This window comes from Pelophylax lessonae, assembly GCF_965119305.1.
Source record: "Pelophylax lessonae genome assembly, chromosome: 7".
Classification (NCBI taxonomy): Eukaryota; Metazoa; Chordata; class Amphibia; order Anura; family Ranidae; genus Pelophylax; species Pelophylax lessonae.
The window spans coordinates 170467691-170485300 of NC_138774.1; the positions used below are offsets into that span (position 1 = coordinate 170467691).

Consider the following 17610-nt stretch of genomic DNA (forward strand, 5'->3'; position numbering starts at 1 on the left):
AGAATCCAGTCTGTCTCTTAGTTTGGAGAAAGGAGGGACAAGAAGAAAGGAGAGAGAAGCAGGGGAGGGCCTTGTCATCCTAAGCTGCAGAGCTGTGTGTTTCTATTGATACGACCAGTACAGAGAGACACAAGTCTGTTGCTGAATGCAAGGGTGACTCCATTGAATGCTTCAAGAGAATGGAGCCGCCTTGAAACAGGCAACCTGGGGCAGTGATCATGGCATCAACCTAAACTGGACATAGGCAAGGATTAAAAGGTAATGAAGCAGCATACCCAGCAAGTGAATAAATCATCTGCTGAAAGTGCTTAAAAATTGACTTTGCAGGAGTAATTCCCCCATCCACATCAAGTGTGTGGGTGGAGGAATTGGGTAATTTTTTTCATTCAACCTGTTGGTTAAATTGGTTGTAGACCCTCTCCTTTACCCAGTGAAGTGAATAGCCTCAGATGATACACAGAGATGAAACAAATCTCCCTACATATGTTTTACATGTATATCTGCTATAATTCCCATTCTACATTATTTAGAAATTGCACATCGTGTTACAAATCTTTCTTCCTCTTTCAGTAGAGCGTGGGGAGTCTGGGCTTACACCGTGTGAAAGCTGATTGGAGAAAAGGCACACACCCCCACTCCACATAGGCAGAGGACAAAGAAACTTGCAGAGCTGCAGTCTGAATAGACAAGCTCTCTGCTTATCTACCTCCAAGTTCACTCCCCAACACAAATTTCCAGCTGCTGTTATCTCATGTGTCAGAGAGCTTGTCAGAAGTTATCATGCTAATAACAGAGGAACAGAGCAGCAAAAAGACACGGCACTCAGAGCTTTGGAGTGAGATAAGTAAAAATACAGATATATGTATTTCAGATTTCATGAATGGGGTTTACAACCACTTTAAACTATAAAGAAATAATTAATGTATGGGCTGCCTTCGAGTAATTAAAATAAATATGTGTAGCACCCTACAAGGTAGGTGCTAGATAAAGTGTAGTAGGCCTTGTCTGCTTATCAGCAGGGCCATGATTTTCAGCTAGGTTGTCATGGTTCCCAGGTGTGGCTGTTGAGACTGGGGAGTCTCCCCACTGTGCCTAATAATTGCTCATTGGGCAGTGGAGGAAACCCGGCCAATGGCACACCCAGGCTTGTATCTACCGCAGAAAGGCAGATTCTGCCTCACAGCATTCTGGGAGTGGGTAGAAGTTTGAGGGGAGCACATAACTCTGCTTTGGCGGGAAGCAGAGTCCCAGGAGGGAGAATACAGCTGTCTCTCCTCCTGTCAAGAGGAATCGGGTGTCCCAGTGGCTTGCCTGAGGTGACAGAGGGCTGAGCTGAGCTGCAGAGAGGATCCGGTGTGCTGAGGACCAGCGGAGCTGAGAGGGGTCGAGTTTCAGGAAAGCATTCCCAGTTGTGAGTACTGCAAACTGCCCCTGGGGGTCTGCCTAGTGAGAGGGGACCACTCCGGAGAAGGTCAGAGGGATTCAGGAGCTAGCTAGCCGATGCAGGATCAAAGGAAGGGGGGTGCCAGTGATGACCCTGAAGAGTAAAGGGGGTGCCAGTGGTTGGGACCTGAAGTATTCAGTGTACAGTGGAAGTTTACAGTGTGTAGTGTACAGTGTTGAGAGTTGCAGCAATGTTACTAAAGGCTACCTCAGTCAGGAAGGACTGGAGGGAGCAGTGTCAAGGACTTTTGAGCTAACCAGAGTGTCAGAAGCCAGTCTTCAGGACAGTGCAAGCAAGTCAGTGATTTCAAGCGCCCGCAAGCGTTGGTCGGTATCCAGCCGGCGTCAAGTCAGCGCTGAAAGGCATTTTTTCTCAAGTATCCCAATTTGTACCTAGTTGAGCCAGAGGAGTATCTCACTCATTCCCTTCTCCCATCCCCATATAAAATAAACAAAACAAACCAAAGATGTCGGACTGTTCAAAATCTCAGATCTCACATTTGGGAAATCATTTTAGATGTGCTGTCGGTATTACCGGTGACCATGGCAGACCCACGTCAGGCCCAATGCCTGGAAATATTGCTACATACGATTACGTAAATGTATCCTCTTGATTATCGCTAGTGGCTATAGCAGCCACTTGTTATATTCGGAGTTAATTTGGCAGGCTGGTTGTACCCAAGTTGATCGATCGATCAGCTTGGTACATTCAGCATGCCCATTAATGGTTTGAATTTCAGGCGGTTCCTGCTGAATCACCCGTGATATGAACCATGTATGGCCGGCTTTACCCTTACTTTCTGATGTGTCTGACACCTGTCATCAGAACAGAAAGTGGGGCTAAATTGCAGTGGGATCCCAAAGAGCACCAAAAAGCTGACAGAGGTTATATCCCTGTGCAACTAAAGGCTCCATACACACTAGCATTTTTTTATAAGCTCTAAAAATGCTAGAAAAAAAAAATGCTGGATGAAAAATGCTGATAATAGTGTTTTTGTGCCGCTTGTAGTAGCATTTTAGTAGCTTTTAGAAGTGTTTAGGAGTGTTAGAGTTTTATTAGCGTTTTTACAGTACATGAAGAAAAAAAACACTTTAAAAAAAGCTGTTAGGAGCATTAAGCATTTTTTTTTTTTTTTTTGCTGGAAAAACGCTCCAAAAAACTCTACAAAACTCTAATAAGGGATGGTAAAGGAACCGACAGCTGGATGGCATTCCTTATCATGTAGAAATGTGCTGTTATATAAGAACTTGGTCTTTAAAGTTGAGACTTCTAGTGATAACAAAATCCTTAGAGGAATATCTATTTTCATGATCATGAGCTTATACCCGGAATATCCTATCCAAAATATAGTTTTGTGTTTTATCGCATTGCTCTTGTATTAAAAAGAAATAATTATTATTAATCATATCAGTAGAAATATATACACGGTGTCTAGACTCAGTCCATTTGTACTGTCATTTTGATGCACTGTGTGACGCTGGTGTCCTGTGTATCAGTGACAGGGTTAATAGGCTAGTTGTGATCGCGTTTTGTGAGGTTCCTGCAGCAGAGCTATGGGTGAGTGAATGACAGTGAGCTGCCTTGTCATTAAGTAACAAGTCAAAAGAAGACAAAAAAATTGCTCTGTCACCTAATCAGACAGGATTATGTGCAAAGGCTTAACACGCTTTATTACTTCTCTCTGAAACCAGCAGACATTTTTATTGGGTTCAAAATGTATTTTAATGATGGAATCTATTGATTCTGAGAATACAAAAATTAGGTTTCCCAGATGGGTTCTGCATGCAGTATCCAAGGTAATTCTACTTATCTAAAGAACCTAATTACTTTGATGGTATTCAAGCGGTATTAATAACTGTGCAGAAAGTTCAACTTAAACGTATGACCTGGGTGGCTGTATTAGTCCAGTGCTGAAGGTTAAATATATCTTATATAAAATGATTGAACTCCTTAGCCCATTTAAATTACAATTTTCGCTATCTGATCTTATAGAAGAGAGCTTCAGACTCCTTGTAGTCTTTAATGTGCCTGATAGGTTCAGATGCACAAGGCGTTGATTGGTGGATTCTGTAGTCCAATGATAGCTCTGAAAATAAGGCAGACAGCATACTACATACAATAGCATACAACCCCTGGCAAAAAGTATGGAATCACCACTCTTGGAAATTTTTCATTCAATTGTTTGTGTAGAAAAAGAAAACTAATAACAGACATGCTTCAAAAAAATTTTCATTTAAAATTCCAAGCTTCTGGCTTTAGGAAACACTTAGAAAAATTTAAAAAAAAAAAAAATAAAAAAGGAAAGAAAACTGTAGTCAATTGCAACTGTTTTTGCAGATAAAGCAGAGGAAAAAAAATATTTTCTGAGCAAAATTTTATGGAATCACCATGTACTTAGGAGTTCTAAAACAAACATCTGCCTCAGATTACATCTGCTAGTTAGCCTGCAGTTAAAAAAGAGTGCTTGCACACCTTGGTGAGCTGTTGCACCAGCCTGATTGACATGAATCATGGCTCCAACATGAGAGATGTCATTTGAAACAAAGGAGAGGATTATAAAACTTCTTCAAGAAGGTAATGTTGCAAAAGATGTTGGTTGTTCCCAGTCAGCTGTGTCTAAAATCTGGACCAGGTACAAATCAAATGGGAAGGTTGTAGAAGGGAAACGTACTGGTAGACCAAGGAAGACATCAAAGCGTCAAGAAAGAAAACTTAAAGCAAAATGCCTTGAAAACAGAACATGCACAACAAAACACAAGAGGAACAAATGGTCAGAAACTGGAGTCAATGTCTGTGGGATTTACATACAGAAAAACCAAATGCAAACCCTCATTAACACCTAAACAGAAAAAAACAAGGTTACAGTGGGCTAAAGAAAAGCAATCATGGACTGTGGATGAAAGTGATATTCAGTGATGAATCACGAATCTGCACTGGGCAGGGTGACGATGCTGGAACTTTTGTTTGGTGGTATTCCAATGAAATGTATGAAGACGACTGCCTGAAGAAAACATGCACATTTCCACAATCATTGATTATATAGGGTTGCATGTCAGGTAAAGGTACAGGGGAGATGACAGTAATTAAATCCTCAATAAATGCACAAGTTTATATTGAGATTGTGGACACTTTTCTTATTACATCAATTGAAAAGATGTTTGGTGATGATGAAATTTTTCAGGATGCTAAAGAGCAAAAGCTGCAAAAACATTTCTTCCAGAAAGATCTATAATGTCAATGGCATGGACATCAATCCAATTGAAAATCTATGGTGGAAATGAAAGAAAATGGTCCATGACAAGGCTCCAACCTGCAAAGCTGATCCGGCACTTGCAATAAGAAAAAGTTGAAACAGGATTGATGAAGAATATTGTTTGTCGATAGTTAAAACCATACCCCAGAGAATTCAAGCGGTTATAAAAGCCAGAGGTAGTGTACTGTAGTGTTTTTTTTCATGATTCCATAACATTTTCCTTAGAATTGAGTGATTCCATATTTTTTTCCCCTGCTTGATCTTAAAGAACAGTTGCAATTGAGCACAGTTTTCTTTATTTATTTATTTTAATTTTTTGAGTGTTTCTTAAAGCCAGAAGGTTGGAATGTTAAATAAAAATAGAGGCATGTCTGTGATTACCGTAGTTTTATTCCTGCACAATTAAACAATTGAATAAACATTTTCCAAGAGGTGGGAATCCACACTTTTTGCCAGGGGATGTATTCAGAATGTAAAGTTAATGTCCTGACAAAGGTTTTTCAATTTTTTTTTTTTAGATAGAGTGGAAAAAGAATTAAACCTCAGTTAATTTATTGACATCTACAACTATATTAGCAAAAGTACTGGGATGCCTGCCTTTGCACGCACATGAACTTTAATGGCATGTCAGTCTAAAAGCCCTTACACACGGTAAGAAAATCGTCTGGCAATTGATCTGCCAATTTTTGGATCATTAGTATGGTGTTTTCGACCGCCGATTACAAATTTTCAGGCGACAAAAAAATGTGCAGGCTATGAAATTTTTATTGTACGTGAACACATATCCGATTTTCATTTATTAGTACAGTTTTCGTCCCAAAAAAAGAGCAAGACTACACATGCTCGGAAACTAAAGCATGCATACAAAACAACTCAACACATTACATCATTTCTGAAGTTGAATTCTGTCATACAAGGATTTTCGTATGAAAGTAACCTCTTCACTTTCGATATGAGACTAGCATGCAACAAAGACAGACGAAAACTGATCAAATAATCTCATCGCGTTTACGAGGCTGAATCTGTCGGGTTCAATATTGAGTTGGCCCACCCTTTGCAACTATAGAAGCTTCAATTCTTCTGGGAAGGCTGTCCACAAGCTTTAGGAGTGTGTCTATGGCAATGTTTGACTATTCTTCTAGAAGCGCATTTGTGAGGTTAGGCACTGATGTTGGACAAGAAGGCTTGGCTCTCAGTCTCCGCTCTAATTCATCCAAAAGATGTTCTGTTGGGTTGAAGTTAGGACTCTGTGCAGGCCAGTCAAGTTCCTCCACCCCTCCTCCACTCCAAACTCGCTCATCCATGTCTGGTACAAATCATTTAGTGGAGGGGGGATTATAGTGTGGGGTTCTTTTTCAGGGGTTAGGCTTGGCCCCTTAGTTCCAGTGAAGGGAACTCTTAAGGTGTCAGCATACAAGACATTTTGGACAATTCTGTTGTAACCTTGTGCTGCAATGCAAGGCGGCCATGTTTGTGTAGTCCGGCGACCATTTTGCGGTGGTCTGCCATAGAAAACAGTGGTGGCCATGTCTGTGGAGCGGTGTTTTTGGTGGTGGGAGCCCCTCCTCATCCCCTGGTGCTGACTCTTGAATCCTTTCATCTCCTGTTTGCCGCCCATGCAGTGCAGATTCTCCTGGTGGCTTTGGTGCCTAGTTTTTTGCAGGGTGGTGAGTCTAGTGGGGTCCTCTCCCTCGCCACATCTGTCTCATCAGATCCAGAATCTGATTCGGCCACAGCGGACGTGGGTCAACCTGCTGGGTCTGCGACCGCATGCCCGAAATCCTGAGATAGTGAGGGGGATTCCTCCATTTCTGCAACTGCACACAAAATGGCGCTGGTGGATTCACTGATTAAAGTTGAATGACATAGCTGTGGCTGCGACAGAGGCGCGGGTTCTCTATAGCATTCACAAGCCATCCAGAGCGGCAAAGGTGTTCCCTTTCCCCTCCTATTTTGACTGAATTGTCACTAAAGGGTGGGGAGGACCAAAGCATCCCCTTGGGGTCCCTAGGCGAGTTGCTAGGCAATACCCCTATGAGGAGTCCCTTCTCAAGAAGTGGACTGTTCCACCGTTGATTCCAGTTGAAGTGTCCCCGGCCTTTAAGGACCTGGCTGATAGGAAGGCAGAGGCTGTGGCCTGCAAAATGTACACCCTGGTTGGTTCAGCACTGAGGCCGATATTCCCCCCCTGCCCTGGTGTTTTGGACTCTGACCGAATGGGCTAAGCTTTTGCGCCATGACCGGGAGTGGGAGTAGCTCCCCCCTGCTTTTGCTGAGCTGGTGGACAAGCCGCCCTGGGGGCTGCAGTTTATCTGTGATGCCTCTTTGGATGCTGCTCCCCTAGTGGCTTGGCTCTCTGTTTCAGCAGTGGTCCTTCATCGTGTCTTTTGGCTCAAATGCTGGTCAGCGAACCAGACTTCTAAAAAGGCCTTGACTGATCTTCCCTTTCAAGGAGATCGCCTGTTTGGTGCTGCCTTGGATGACATTGGGAAGAGTACCTTTCTTCCGCAGGCTAATAAGTGCTAAGGGACGCTTACCTTCACATTCCAATATGTGTAGTCACCAGCGCTTTCTCCGCTTTGCAATGGGAGAGGAGCGTTATCAGTTTGTGGCATTACCCTTTGGTCTCGCCTCCACTCCTCAGGTCTTCATGAAAGTGTTGGCCCCCGGTGCTAGCATTGTTACGCCACTGGGGAATCGCGTTATTAGGCTACTTGGATGACCTCCTTCTGTTAGCGGAGTCTCCTACTGCTCTGGAGAAAAGCCTGGAAATCACCATACGAACTTTGGCTGGAGTTTGGCTGGATTCTGAATTTTCAGAAGTCTGCTCTGGTTACATCCACAAAGCTGGACTATCTGGGTCTGACTCTGGACTCGGCCCTAGCCAGTGTGCTTCTTCCTCTGGACAAACTCCAGAAACTGCAGGCTGCAATTCGGATCCTCCTGTCCAGCAGATGGTCATCCCTTCAGACTTGCATGCAGGTGCTGGGCCTGATGGTGTCTGTCTTTGAGGCAGTTCCGTTAACACAGTTCCAGACGCGGTCCCTGCAAGGGAGACTCTGGCCAGATGCGACAAGAATCTGCAGTCTCTGGACAATCAGATCCAGCTGAGCCGGGGAACAAAAGAGTCCCTGATATGGTGGCTTCAATCTACTTCAGCTAGGAAAATCCTTCCTCCCCTTGTATTGGACAGTGGTCACCATGGATGCCAGCCTGTCTGGCTGGGGAGGCATCCTCGGCAAAAAATCTGCTCAGGAGATCTGGACACTGGAAGAGCCCAGACTACCAATCAATGTCTTAGAACTCCAAGCAATCAGACTGTACCTGAAACATTGGACGGATCGTCTTCAGGGATGTCCAGTGCGCATTAAAGCAGACAATGTCAATCTTCAGGGGGGAACAAGAAGTGTCCTTGCAGGTCTGGAGGTAGCCGATATTCTAAGGTGGCCAGAGCGGATCATTGCAGCACTTTCTGCCGTACACATTCCAGGGGTGGAAAACTGGCAGGCGGATTACCTCAGTCGGCAGGCGTTGGACCAAAGGGTGTGGTCCCTTCATCTGGTGGGGTTTCATCAGTTTTGTCTCTGGTGGGGCATCCCTGAGGTGGATCTGTTGGCGTCTCGGCTCAACAGGAAGGTGAAAAGGTTTGTCGCTTGATCACGGGATCCTCTGGCAGATGCCACAGATGCGCTGGTGGCCCCGTGGGTCAGTATCATCTGATTTACACCTTCTGCCAAGGATTCTACACAGGATCAAGCCAGAAGAGATTCCAGTCATCTTAGTGGCCCTGGACTGGCCTCGCTGGGCTTGGTATGCCGATCTGTTGTGGCTGGTTGCTGACATTCTTTGGAAGCTTCCTCTCAGGGAGGATCTGCTGTCCCAATGACCAATCTTCCATTCTCTTTACAGTTGCTGGCTTTGACAGCTTGGCTGTCTAATGCCAGGTGATGATGGATAGAGGTTTTGCCTAAGTCAGGGATTCCAACACTGGTAAAAGCTAGAAAACCTACTTCTAGGAAGATCTACTATCGTACGTGAAAGACGTACATTGTGTGGTATGAGTCTCTTGAGGTTCATCCTTGCTCTTTTTGGGTTACTCGGATTTTGAGCTTTCTTCATCAGGGGGGTTGAGCAGAAACTGGCTTTGAGTACTATCAAGGGTCAGGTGTCGGCCTTAGCAGTCATCTTTCAATGGCCCTCGGCCACATACTCCCTGGTACGTACTTTTTTTCAGGGAGTTAGCACAGGGCGGTCTCTGTTGCCGACCTCAATTTGGTGCTCTCAGTCTTCCAGAAGCCTCCTTTTGAGAATCTTCTGGAGATTCCCCTGCTTACGCTGTCCCAGATGGTGGCCTTTTTGGTGTCTATCACCTCTGTGTGCAGGGTGTCGGAATTGGCGGTGTTATCCTGCCATTTACTTTACTTGGTGGTTCACAGAGATAAGATGGTTCTTAGCCTCTGTCCGTCATTCCTTCCTCAGGTTGTCTCTGATTTTCATTTGCATGAAGATATTGTGTTGCCTTCTCTGTGTCCCAGGTCAAAGCATCCAAAGGAACTTGATTTGCATGCCTTGGATGTGGTCCAGGTCAATTAGGGTGTACCTGGCAGCTACGGAGTCTTATAGGAAGTCAGACTCATTATTTGTGCTCACGGATGGGCCTCAGAAAGGGTTGTCTGCTTCCTCTGTGACCATTTCCAGATGGATCAGACAGACAGTGGTTCAGGTCTATTCCATCAAGGGTCAGGTTCTTCCTTTCTCTGTCAAGGCGCATTCTACTTGGGTGCTCAGTGCCTCCTGGGCCTTCTGTCATCAGGCGTCAGTGACGCAGGTTTGCAAGTTGGCCAACTGGTCGTCGGTGCATACTTTCACAAAGTTCTATAAAGGGAATGTGTTGGCATCTGTGGATGCTTCCTTTGGCTGCAAGGTTTTTGCGGGCTGCTGTTTAGAGGACCTGGTACTCTTTAAAGGTGTATTAATTTTTTCAGGTGAGCTCCAGTTGTTTTGGTTGAGCTCCTGTTTACCTGGTTGGCTATAGCTAGCCTTGAGAGTTTTTTTTTTCGCTGTTCCCACCCCTCATGTTTAACACTGCGGTGGGACATCCCAATGGTTAAGAAGTTCGGGAGCTGCGACCGTCCATGAACGAAAGATAAAATGGGGCTTTTGACTCACCGTAAAATTTCTCTGATGTTCATTGACGGACACAGCACCCACCCCTCTGTGGAGTTGTAAATCTTCTGACACTGCTTGTAACAAAACTGATTACCTATAGCAGAGAGAGGGAGTAAACCCCCTGGGACTGCCCATAGGTGTAGTCAGACTTTTTTTCTGCCTAGTGTCCTACTCCTGTAGGGGGCAGTATAACCCAATGGTTAACAAGATCAGGAGCTTTGTTAGCCAATGAACCACAGAGAAATGGATTTTACGGTAAGTCAAAAGTCCCATTTTTCCAATTTTTTTAATTGACTCTGTTCTCAGTTGAATAAGAGCTGGGGAGGAGAAACAGCAGCATACTGAACTTCCTAGAATAGGCTGTGCAGTGGAGAGGACATGTCACAACACATCTGATCATTGGAGGAGAGCAGGCTGAGTTCCCAGCACAGCTAGAGAACTGACCAAGGCGTGTTCTCCTGCTTAGTGTAGTCCGTTTTTAATAGGAAAGCAGAGGGACTGGCGGGAACACCATGGATTTCACACAAAGAAAGCTGTACAAATAGAACAGGATACTTTTTTATAAAAGTATATGGTACAGCAGGCACATATCAGGAATATGTCATGTTTTTGGTTTACATATTCAACAACATATTTACAACATATTTAAGTTTGAATGTTTTGTTTGAAAGGACAGGCATTCTGTGATAGTTTTTCCTTAGTGAAAATGCCAGGTATGCACAGAAGTGTTCTGAATGTGATAACTGGCAGATTATTCTGTCCCCCCACCATAATAAATCCCTATAGTGGGGAAACCTGTCTTGTGCCAAGATGCCAACTCATACAAAGCATTAGTACTTTGAAATCCTTTATTAAATTCAGCTAAACGAGTTGCAGCAATGAAATGACATTTCTATACTACTATTACAGTTTGTAAAAAAGGGTCTATGAGAATGACCTTTCCCTAAAGTTTAGGAAAGACAGAATCTGCATGGATAAGGTCCATGTAAGAATGAATACAAATCCTGCTGTAATCACAAAGTGAAAAATACTTAGGTCTGTATGTGGTGGTGAGAATATCTCTCCTCCGCAGAGAGTGCTTATCAGCTGCAGTATTCTGGTCCCAGCGGCCTGCGCTCTTCATCCACTTATGATGAACGCAGTCTGACAGCTAGCTTTTTTTTTTTTCCTTCTCCATTTTACAGTAGTACCATGGCTACTGTTTCTCAGGTCTTGCGACATCGGGATATCACTATTTACAGGATTCCACCTGGCCCAGGAATAAGCTATACCAATCTTTGCTTGCTAATTGAGGAAATATTTGACTCTATATACATGTAAAAAAAAAACCATAAGAATAATTAGGTAATCTTCCAGGTGTTTTCTATTGTTTTTAAAATGTTCCTTTCTACATGTAGCTTACAATTATTTATATGTGTAGCACTGCCCCCATGGGAGCTGCTGAAAATGGATTCCCCTGGGTTACCCATAGCAACAGTCCATGAAATCTTAGTACTTAGTACTAACACTTAGCTCAGTCAATGAACAGTCCAGGAGATGTTGGTTTTTGTGTTTTTTATTTGGAACTGGGATGGGAGAAGGGATGAGTGGGATACTCCAACTTAGTAACTATGCACAAATTTTAAGGCGTGTAGCTGCAGTGTGTGCGGCAAGGCCGCTGCTTCACTTTGCCACTGATGTGAAGATTTAAAGAATGGACTATACTTTAGGTTTCTCTTCAGGGACTAACTTGGCACCCCCTTTCTTACTCGCTGCATGGGCTGGCCCCTGTCCACTGACTCTCCCTGGAGTGGTCCCCTTCATGTCAGACCCCTGGCAAGCTCCCTGGTACTCACTGACACTGGCTTTCCTTAGATCGCTCTGCCACTTGCTCCACGGTAGGTATCCTGGACTTCCTGGCTCAGCACTCCACTTCTGGCCCACTAGGCCGACTGCCTGTGGCCACTTTCCACACTTGACAGGAGGAGAGACAGCCGTCACCCTCCTCCTGGGACCTGGCTTGCCGCCCAAAGACCCCCTGTCACATGTGCCCCTGGCTTTCATGACCAATCCCAGGATGCAGTGCGTTTGTGCCTTCCCACGAGGACAGCCACAAAAGCCTGTGTGTCACTGGCTGGGTTTCCTCCACTGTCCAACAGGCTCCCCTATTGAATACAGTGGGGACACTCCCTCAGACCAAGTGAATCACACCTGGACACATGTAACAGGCAGAACTAGAAATCCTGCTCTCTGATAAGCAGAAGAGCAAACAAATGCCTTTACCTAGCACCTGACTAGGAGGGTGCTACATATGTATAGAACATTCTTTTTTGCTGCATAGTAGTGTTGCACAATGATTTCACCATGCCTATCAATTCACTGAAAGTCTATCAAACAGGGTTTGTCTAACCAGGAAGAATATAGCTGTGGCCAAAAGTTTTGAGAATGACACAATTAGTAATTTTCACAAAGCCTGCCGCTTCAGTTGTTATGATGGAAATTTGCATATACTCTGGAATGTTATGAAGAGTGATCACATGAATTGCAATTAATTGCAAAGTTCCTCTCTGCCATGAAAATGAACTTATTCCCATAAAAAACATTTCCAGTGCATTTGTGAAGAAGGCTTTAGGGTGCCCAAGAAAGTCCAGAAAGCTCCAGGACCGTCCTCTAAAGGTTGATTCAGCCCTGAGATTGGGACACCACCAGTGCAGAGGTTGCTCAGAAAAATGGCAGCAGGCAGTTGTGAGTGCATCTGCACGCACTGTGAGGCGGAGACTTTTGGAGGATGGCCTGGTGTCAAGAAGGGCAACAAAGAAGCCACTTTTCTCCAGGAAAAACATCAGAGACAGACTGATATTCTGCAAAAGGTACAGGGATTGGACTGCTGAGGACTGGGGTAAAAGCATTTTCTCTGATCAATCCCCTTCCTAATTGTTTGGGGAATCTGGAAAAAAACTTTTTCGGAGAAGAAAAGGTGAGTGCTAGCATCAGTCCTGTGTTATGCCAACAGAAAAGTATCCTGAGACCATTTATTTGTAGGGTTGCTTCTCATCCAAGGGATTGGGCTCAATCACAATGTTGCCTAAGAACACAGCAATGAATTAATAATAGTACAAAAACATCCTGTGAGAGCAACTTCTCCCAACCATCCAAAAAGTAGCATCTTGCCATCAGGCAAAAGTGATAATGAAGTGACATGGGGAACAAAACATTGACATTTTGGGTCCATGGCCAGGAAACTCCCCAGACCTTAATCCTATTGAGATCTCGTGGACAAACCTCAAGAGGCTGGTAAACAAGAAAAACCTCACAAATACTGACACACTCCAAGCATTGATTATGCAAGAATGGGCTGCCATCAGTCAAGATGTGGCCCAGAAGTTGATTGACAGCATGCCAGGCGGTCTTAAAAATAAAGGATCAACACTGCAAATATTGACTTTTTGCATAAACTTAATGTAATTGTCAATAAAAACCTTTGAGAGTGGGTTCACACTAGCGCGATCTGCCTGACAAGTCGCGCTCCCTCGCGGTCCATTGGCCGCTAGAGGACCGGTTCTATTAGGAAAAGGGTCCTGTACTACTTTGGGGCAACCTCGGATCGACTTGCATAGACTTCCATTATATGAAGTCCCTGCAAGTCGCTCCGAAGTCGTGGTGCACGGGACTGCACAAGTCGCCCCCGAAGTAGTAAGGAGTCGTGTCGCCTCAGTGTGAACCAGCTCTGAAGCTTATGAACTGCTTGTAATTATACTTCAGTATACCATAGTAACATTTGACAAAAAGATCTAAAAACACTAAAACAGCAGAGTTTGTGAAAATAATATTTGTGCCATTCTCAAAACTTTTGGCTATGGCTGTACAGTCTGCAGGCTCTATTAATGAATCAACCGCAATGCTCCCGGTTGCCGGACACCATAAAGCCCCGTACACACGTACCGATCGTCGGCCGAAAAGCTTCGGCCGACGACCGATCTGCCGATTGTAGGCTTGTTAGTATGATGCCTCCGACAGCCGACAGCGCACATTCGGCCAAAAAGAATCTGTCATGCAAGCATTAAAATTTTTGTATGCCGACACCAGAGCAGCCTATTGTTCGCCAGTCAGTACAGATTTCGGCCGACAGACTGCAGATTTGCAAGACTGGGCATGCTCAGAAAAGGAAAAACACAGGGAAAGTTAACCATTACATGACATCACTTCTGCAGTCGGCTGTAGTCGGCGGACAAAATTCTTGTGCAGTCTTTTGCACTTTTCAACAGACACCAACAGCCCTGGACAAAAGACGGCCGATCGTTCGCCGACGATCGGTACGTGTGTACGGGGCTTAAGTCTCCCCCAATGAATCACTAAATACTTTGAGTGCACAGATCAGGAGTTCTGACTTCGCTTCAACTTCACTTGCTGCCAGCTTGTTGGTGGTTAATGGCTCAGGAAGGATTAAAGCTAGAGATAGCCAGGAAACAAGCATTTTCAAAGGAAGTATGTAATTTCAGTCTAAACGTTTCTTTAGCTAAAAGTTTAATTTAATTAGTGCTTGACTGGACAATCCAGATGTGACGTTTGTTGACCCCATGTCTTGTGGTCTGGCACGACACTGGAAAACCATTGTGTGTGTTTTGAGTGGGTTTGGCAGGAATGTGCGGCAGAGATTGGCTTACTCTGTGTTTGAAGAAAAGAATTGATTGTTCCCTCCTTGAGCTGAGACTACTGAATATTCAGACCTTCCCATTAAGAACGTTCCAACTATCTAGAGTGTTGAATTAATAGTAGAAGATGGTGCCGTGTTTGCAATGCCATGAAACATGTAAGAAGCAGCTCATTATTTTGGGAGAAGAATATGGTCTGTAAAGTGACCTCTTGTGTTTATTCATAAGGATTTAGAAGAAAAAAAAAACTGTTTTGTAATGAAAAGCTGCACTTTGCTGGATATAGAGATATTACATTTGAGTGATAAGAAAAAAACTCTGCAAGGAACACAAAACTCCAAAAGTGAATAATGCCCAGTGTATTTTGTAACCTTATTGACTTTACATACGTTGATCCACATGTAGAAAAACTGAACATTTAGGACAATGTGAGTGTTGCCAAGAACAACAAATTTTAGCTTTGAGCAGGGGCATACCTAGAGCATTTGGCAACCAGGGCGGATCCTATATCTGGCACCCCACCCCCCAACTTTAAAATGTAAAAACACCCACAAAAATTTGTAATGATTTCAAGAATATTTATTGCACAAATTTCACAGCCCCCCCCCCCCATCACAGTGCCCCTTGCAGTCTGAACCCCCCTTTATAGAATAGGTCATTTTCTGGATCATAGAGGGGTGCAACTTCTTACCTATTTTAAGGAAACAATGAGGATGCCCCCTGGGGAATCATATTGCCTCCTCCAAATCACCCATTTCCTTCGGACCCTTAAGACTGATCAGACTGACATTACAACTAGAACACTGTACGAAAATAGATGCATGGGGGGGGCCTGGGTTACGGGGAGGAATCACAGAATTATATGGCCTATTCACTAATCCGGCTACCAAGCCTTCATATCAGCTGGCATGGGAGACTGACTTGGGGGAATCCATCGAAGAGGAGGAGTGGGACAAGTGGTCGACCATGGTGCACAGGGGTATACTTAACACCACTTTGGTGGAAGCAAACTATAAGGTGCTGTCTCGGTGGTACCTGGTGCCAACGAGATTAGCCAAATTGTTTCCAGGAACTTCCCCCCTGTGTTTTAGACAATGTGGGCAGAATGGGGACATGTATCATGTATGTATCATGTAAAAATCCCACTTCGGGCTTATCACTCCCTATAGACGGTCTCTTTGGGGCATACACAGAGTCCGTGGGTTGTGGTTATATCCCATTCTTCTCTCCATGTATCATGTATGGTGGAGCTGCCCGAAAGTCCGGCGCTACTGGATCAGAGTGATTAACTTGATACACTCGGCGACGGGTCAGAGAATCGGTAGGGATGCCAAGACAGTGCTATTTTCTGATTTGCCAGTTGAGATACCGAATCATACACGCTCCCTTATATTTTTTATTCTCCTGGTGGCAAAAATAACTGTAGCGCGTGCTTGGAAGACACCTGGACTGGAAACATAAAATGTCGTGGATTATGCTTTATGAAAAGTTGGCTAGCATCCGTCTAGACAAACAACGGTAATTCGAAAAGGTGTGGAATCCCTGGATTGCGTATTTACAGGCTCCGTAGTAACCGGTGTGGGGGGGGGGGTCTGGCACGGGAGGACGTTTTTTCCATCTTTTACTCTTTTTCCTTCCTTATTCCTTTACCCGTTCTTGTTCATGTCATTATTCTTTTCTTCTTACTATTTTACTCTCTGCTCTTTCTCTCTTTCGGGGGTCTGGAAATAGGCGAGGTAATATAAGCTCTGGGATGTGGGGCTTTAGCTTTGAAACCCGGAGTATAGGTCTTTGCCTTACTGGCCACTTAAGTGGTGGCCACAAGTCTACTACCTCGTTACTTAGCAGGCCATATCTATTGGTAATGTTTTCATACTGGTTCTTTTGGTGGGTGGGGTATGTAGGGTGGTCGGTGCTGGGGGGAGGCTGCGGCCCGCCACGGACACAGTTTGAACCCAGATGGGGTGTCTGGGGTAGGGGGCGGGGCCTCCAATCGACTGTCCGCTAAAAGGGTTGGTTGGTTATCTAGACCCAGAGCATGCCTCCTTTGAAGTAGTAAAGTTACAGCACCTTATGTATAACACTGTTACACTGTTTGATACCGATGAGACAATGTTTTATATGCTTGCACACACTGCTGTGTGGTGCTTTTCTGTATGTTACCCCTTTCTTTTGTTTCACTGTTTTTGTAAAACTTAATAAAAAACTATTGAAAACTAAAGCTTACTGAATCAGACTCAAATTTTTCCTTTCTAAAACAGTTTGGTTTGTTTTTTAGCTTTGGGTAAACCAGGAAGATGGAGTGGAGGAGAGCACCAACGAAGTGCAAAATGGGCATTTGGACTCAAGTTCCGACTGCCCATGTATTGGCAGAACCCTCCAGAACCGGGATCAGATGAGAGCCAATGTCATCAATGAAATCATGAGCACAGAAAGACATTACATCAAGCACTTGAAAGATATATGTGAGGTAAGAGAACAATGAACCATTTCATGTTTATTTGTCAATGATTACCAGACCCTGAAAAGTGCCCAGGGAGAGAGTAGAACAGGAAGGGAAGGCTTCACAGACACCATGGGAGATTTTGGGTTTACTTGTTATACCCCCTTGGATTTCTGAATTATTTGGGTACTCTGTTGAAAACTAAGTATGGGTGCAGACACTGGAGTCATGCAACCTTAGGTGTCTTGTGACCGTTTACTTTAAAGCATGAGGCTATGCTAATTAAATGACCTTGGCCACTAACACAGTACATACAATTCTGAAACACTGTTAAAAAGCAAAATAAGTTCAAGGCTAGGTTCACACTAATGCGATCTGTGCATGTTTCCCGCATCGCATTCAAATCTCACTGCCTTTGTGATCCGTTGCGGATGTCCATGCAATCATGATGACACCCTAAATGCAGGTCACAAACACAGTCCGTTTGCCAGCACAGGATCAGACCGGATTGCATGATATAAAAGGACAATGCGATCCGGTTATAATCTTTTCTATTCAAATTTGATCTATTCGAATTTCGGAAGATGGATAAAATATATTATATTCTTTCTATTTTAATCTATTCTTTTCTATTGTTTTTCTATTGTATTGTTTTCTATTCTCTTATTTT

At 44.1% G+C, this 17610-nt stretch overlaps 1 protein-coding gene across 2 annotated transcripts in view; it reads left to right on the plus strand.

Moving 5' to 3' along the window:
- The window catches only part of ARHGEF9 (Cdc42 guanine nucleotide exchange factor 9), a 621241-nt gene that overhangs the window by 441807 nt on the left and 161824 nt on the right, over positions 1-17610 (plus strand). For both annotated transcript variants that reach the window (XM_082263895.1, XM_082263896.1), the window contains one exon: positions 16776-16967. In XM_082263895.1, coding sequence (XP_082120021.1) covers positions 16776-16967 — 192 coding nt within the window. The remainder of the gene's footprint in view (positions 1-16775; positions 16968-17610) is intronic.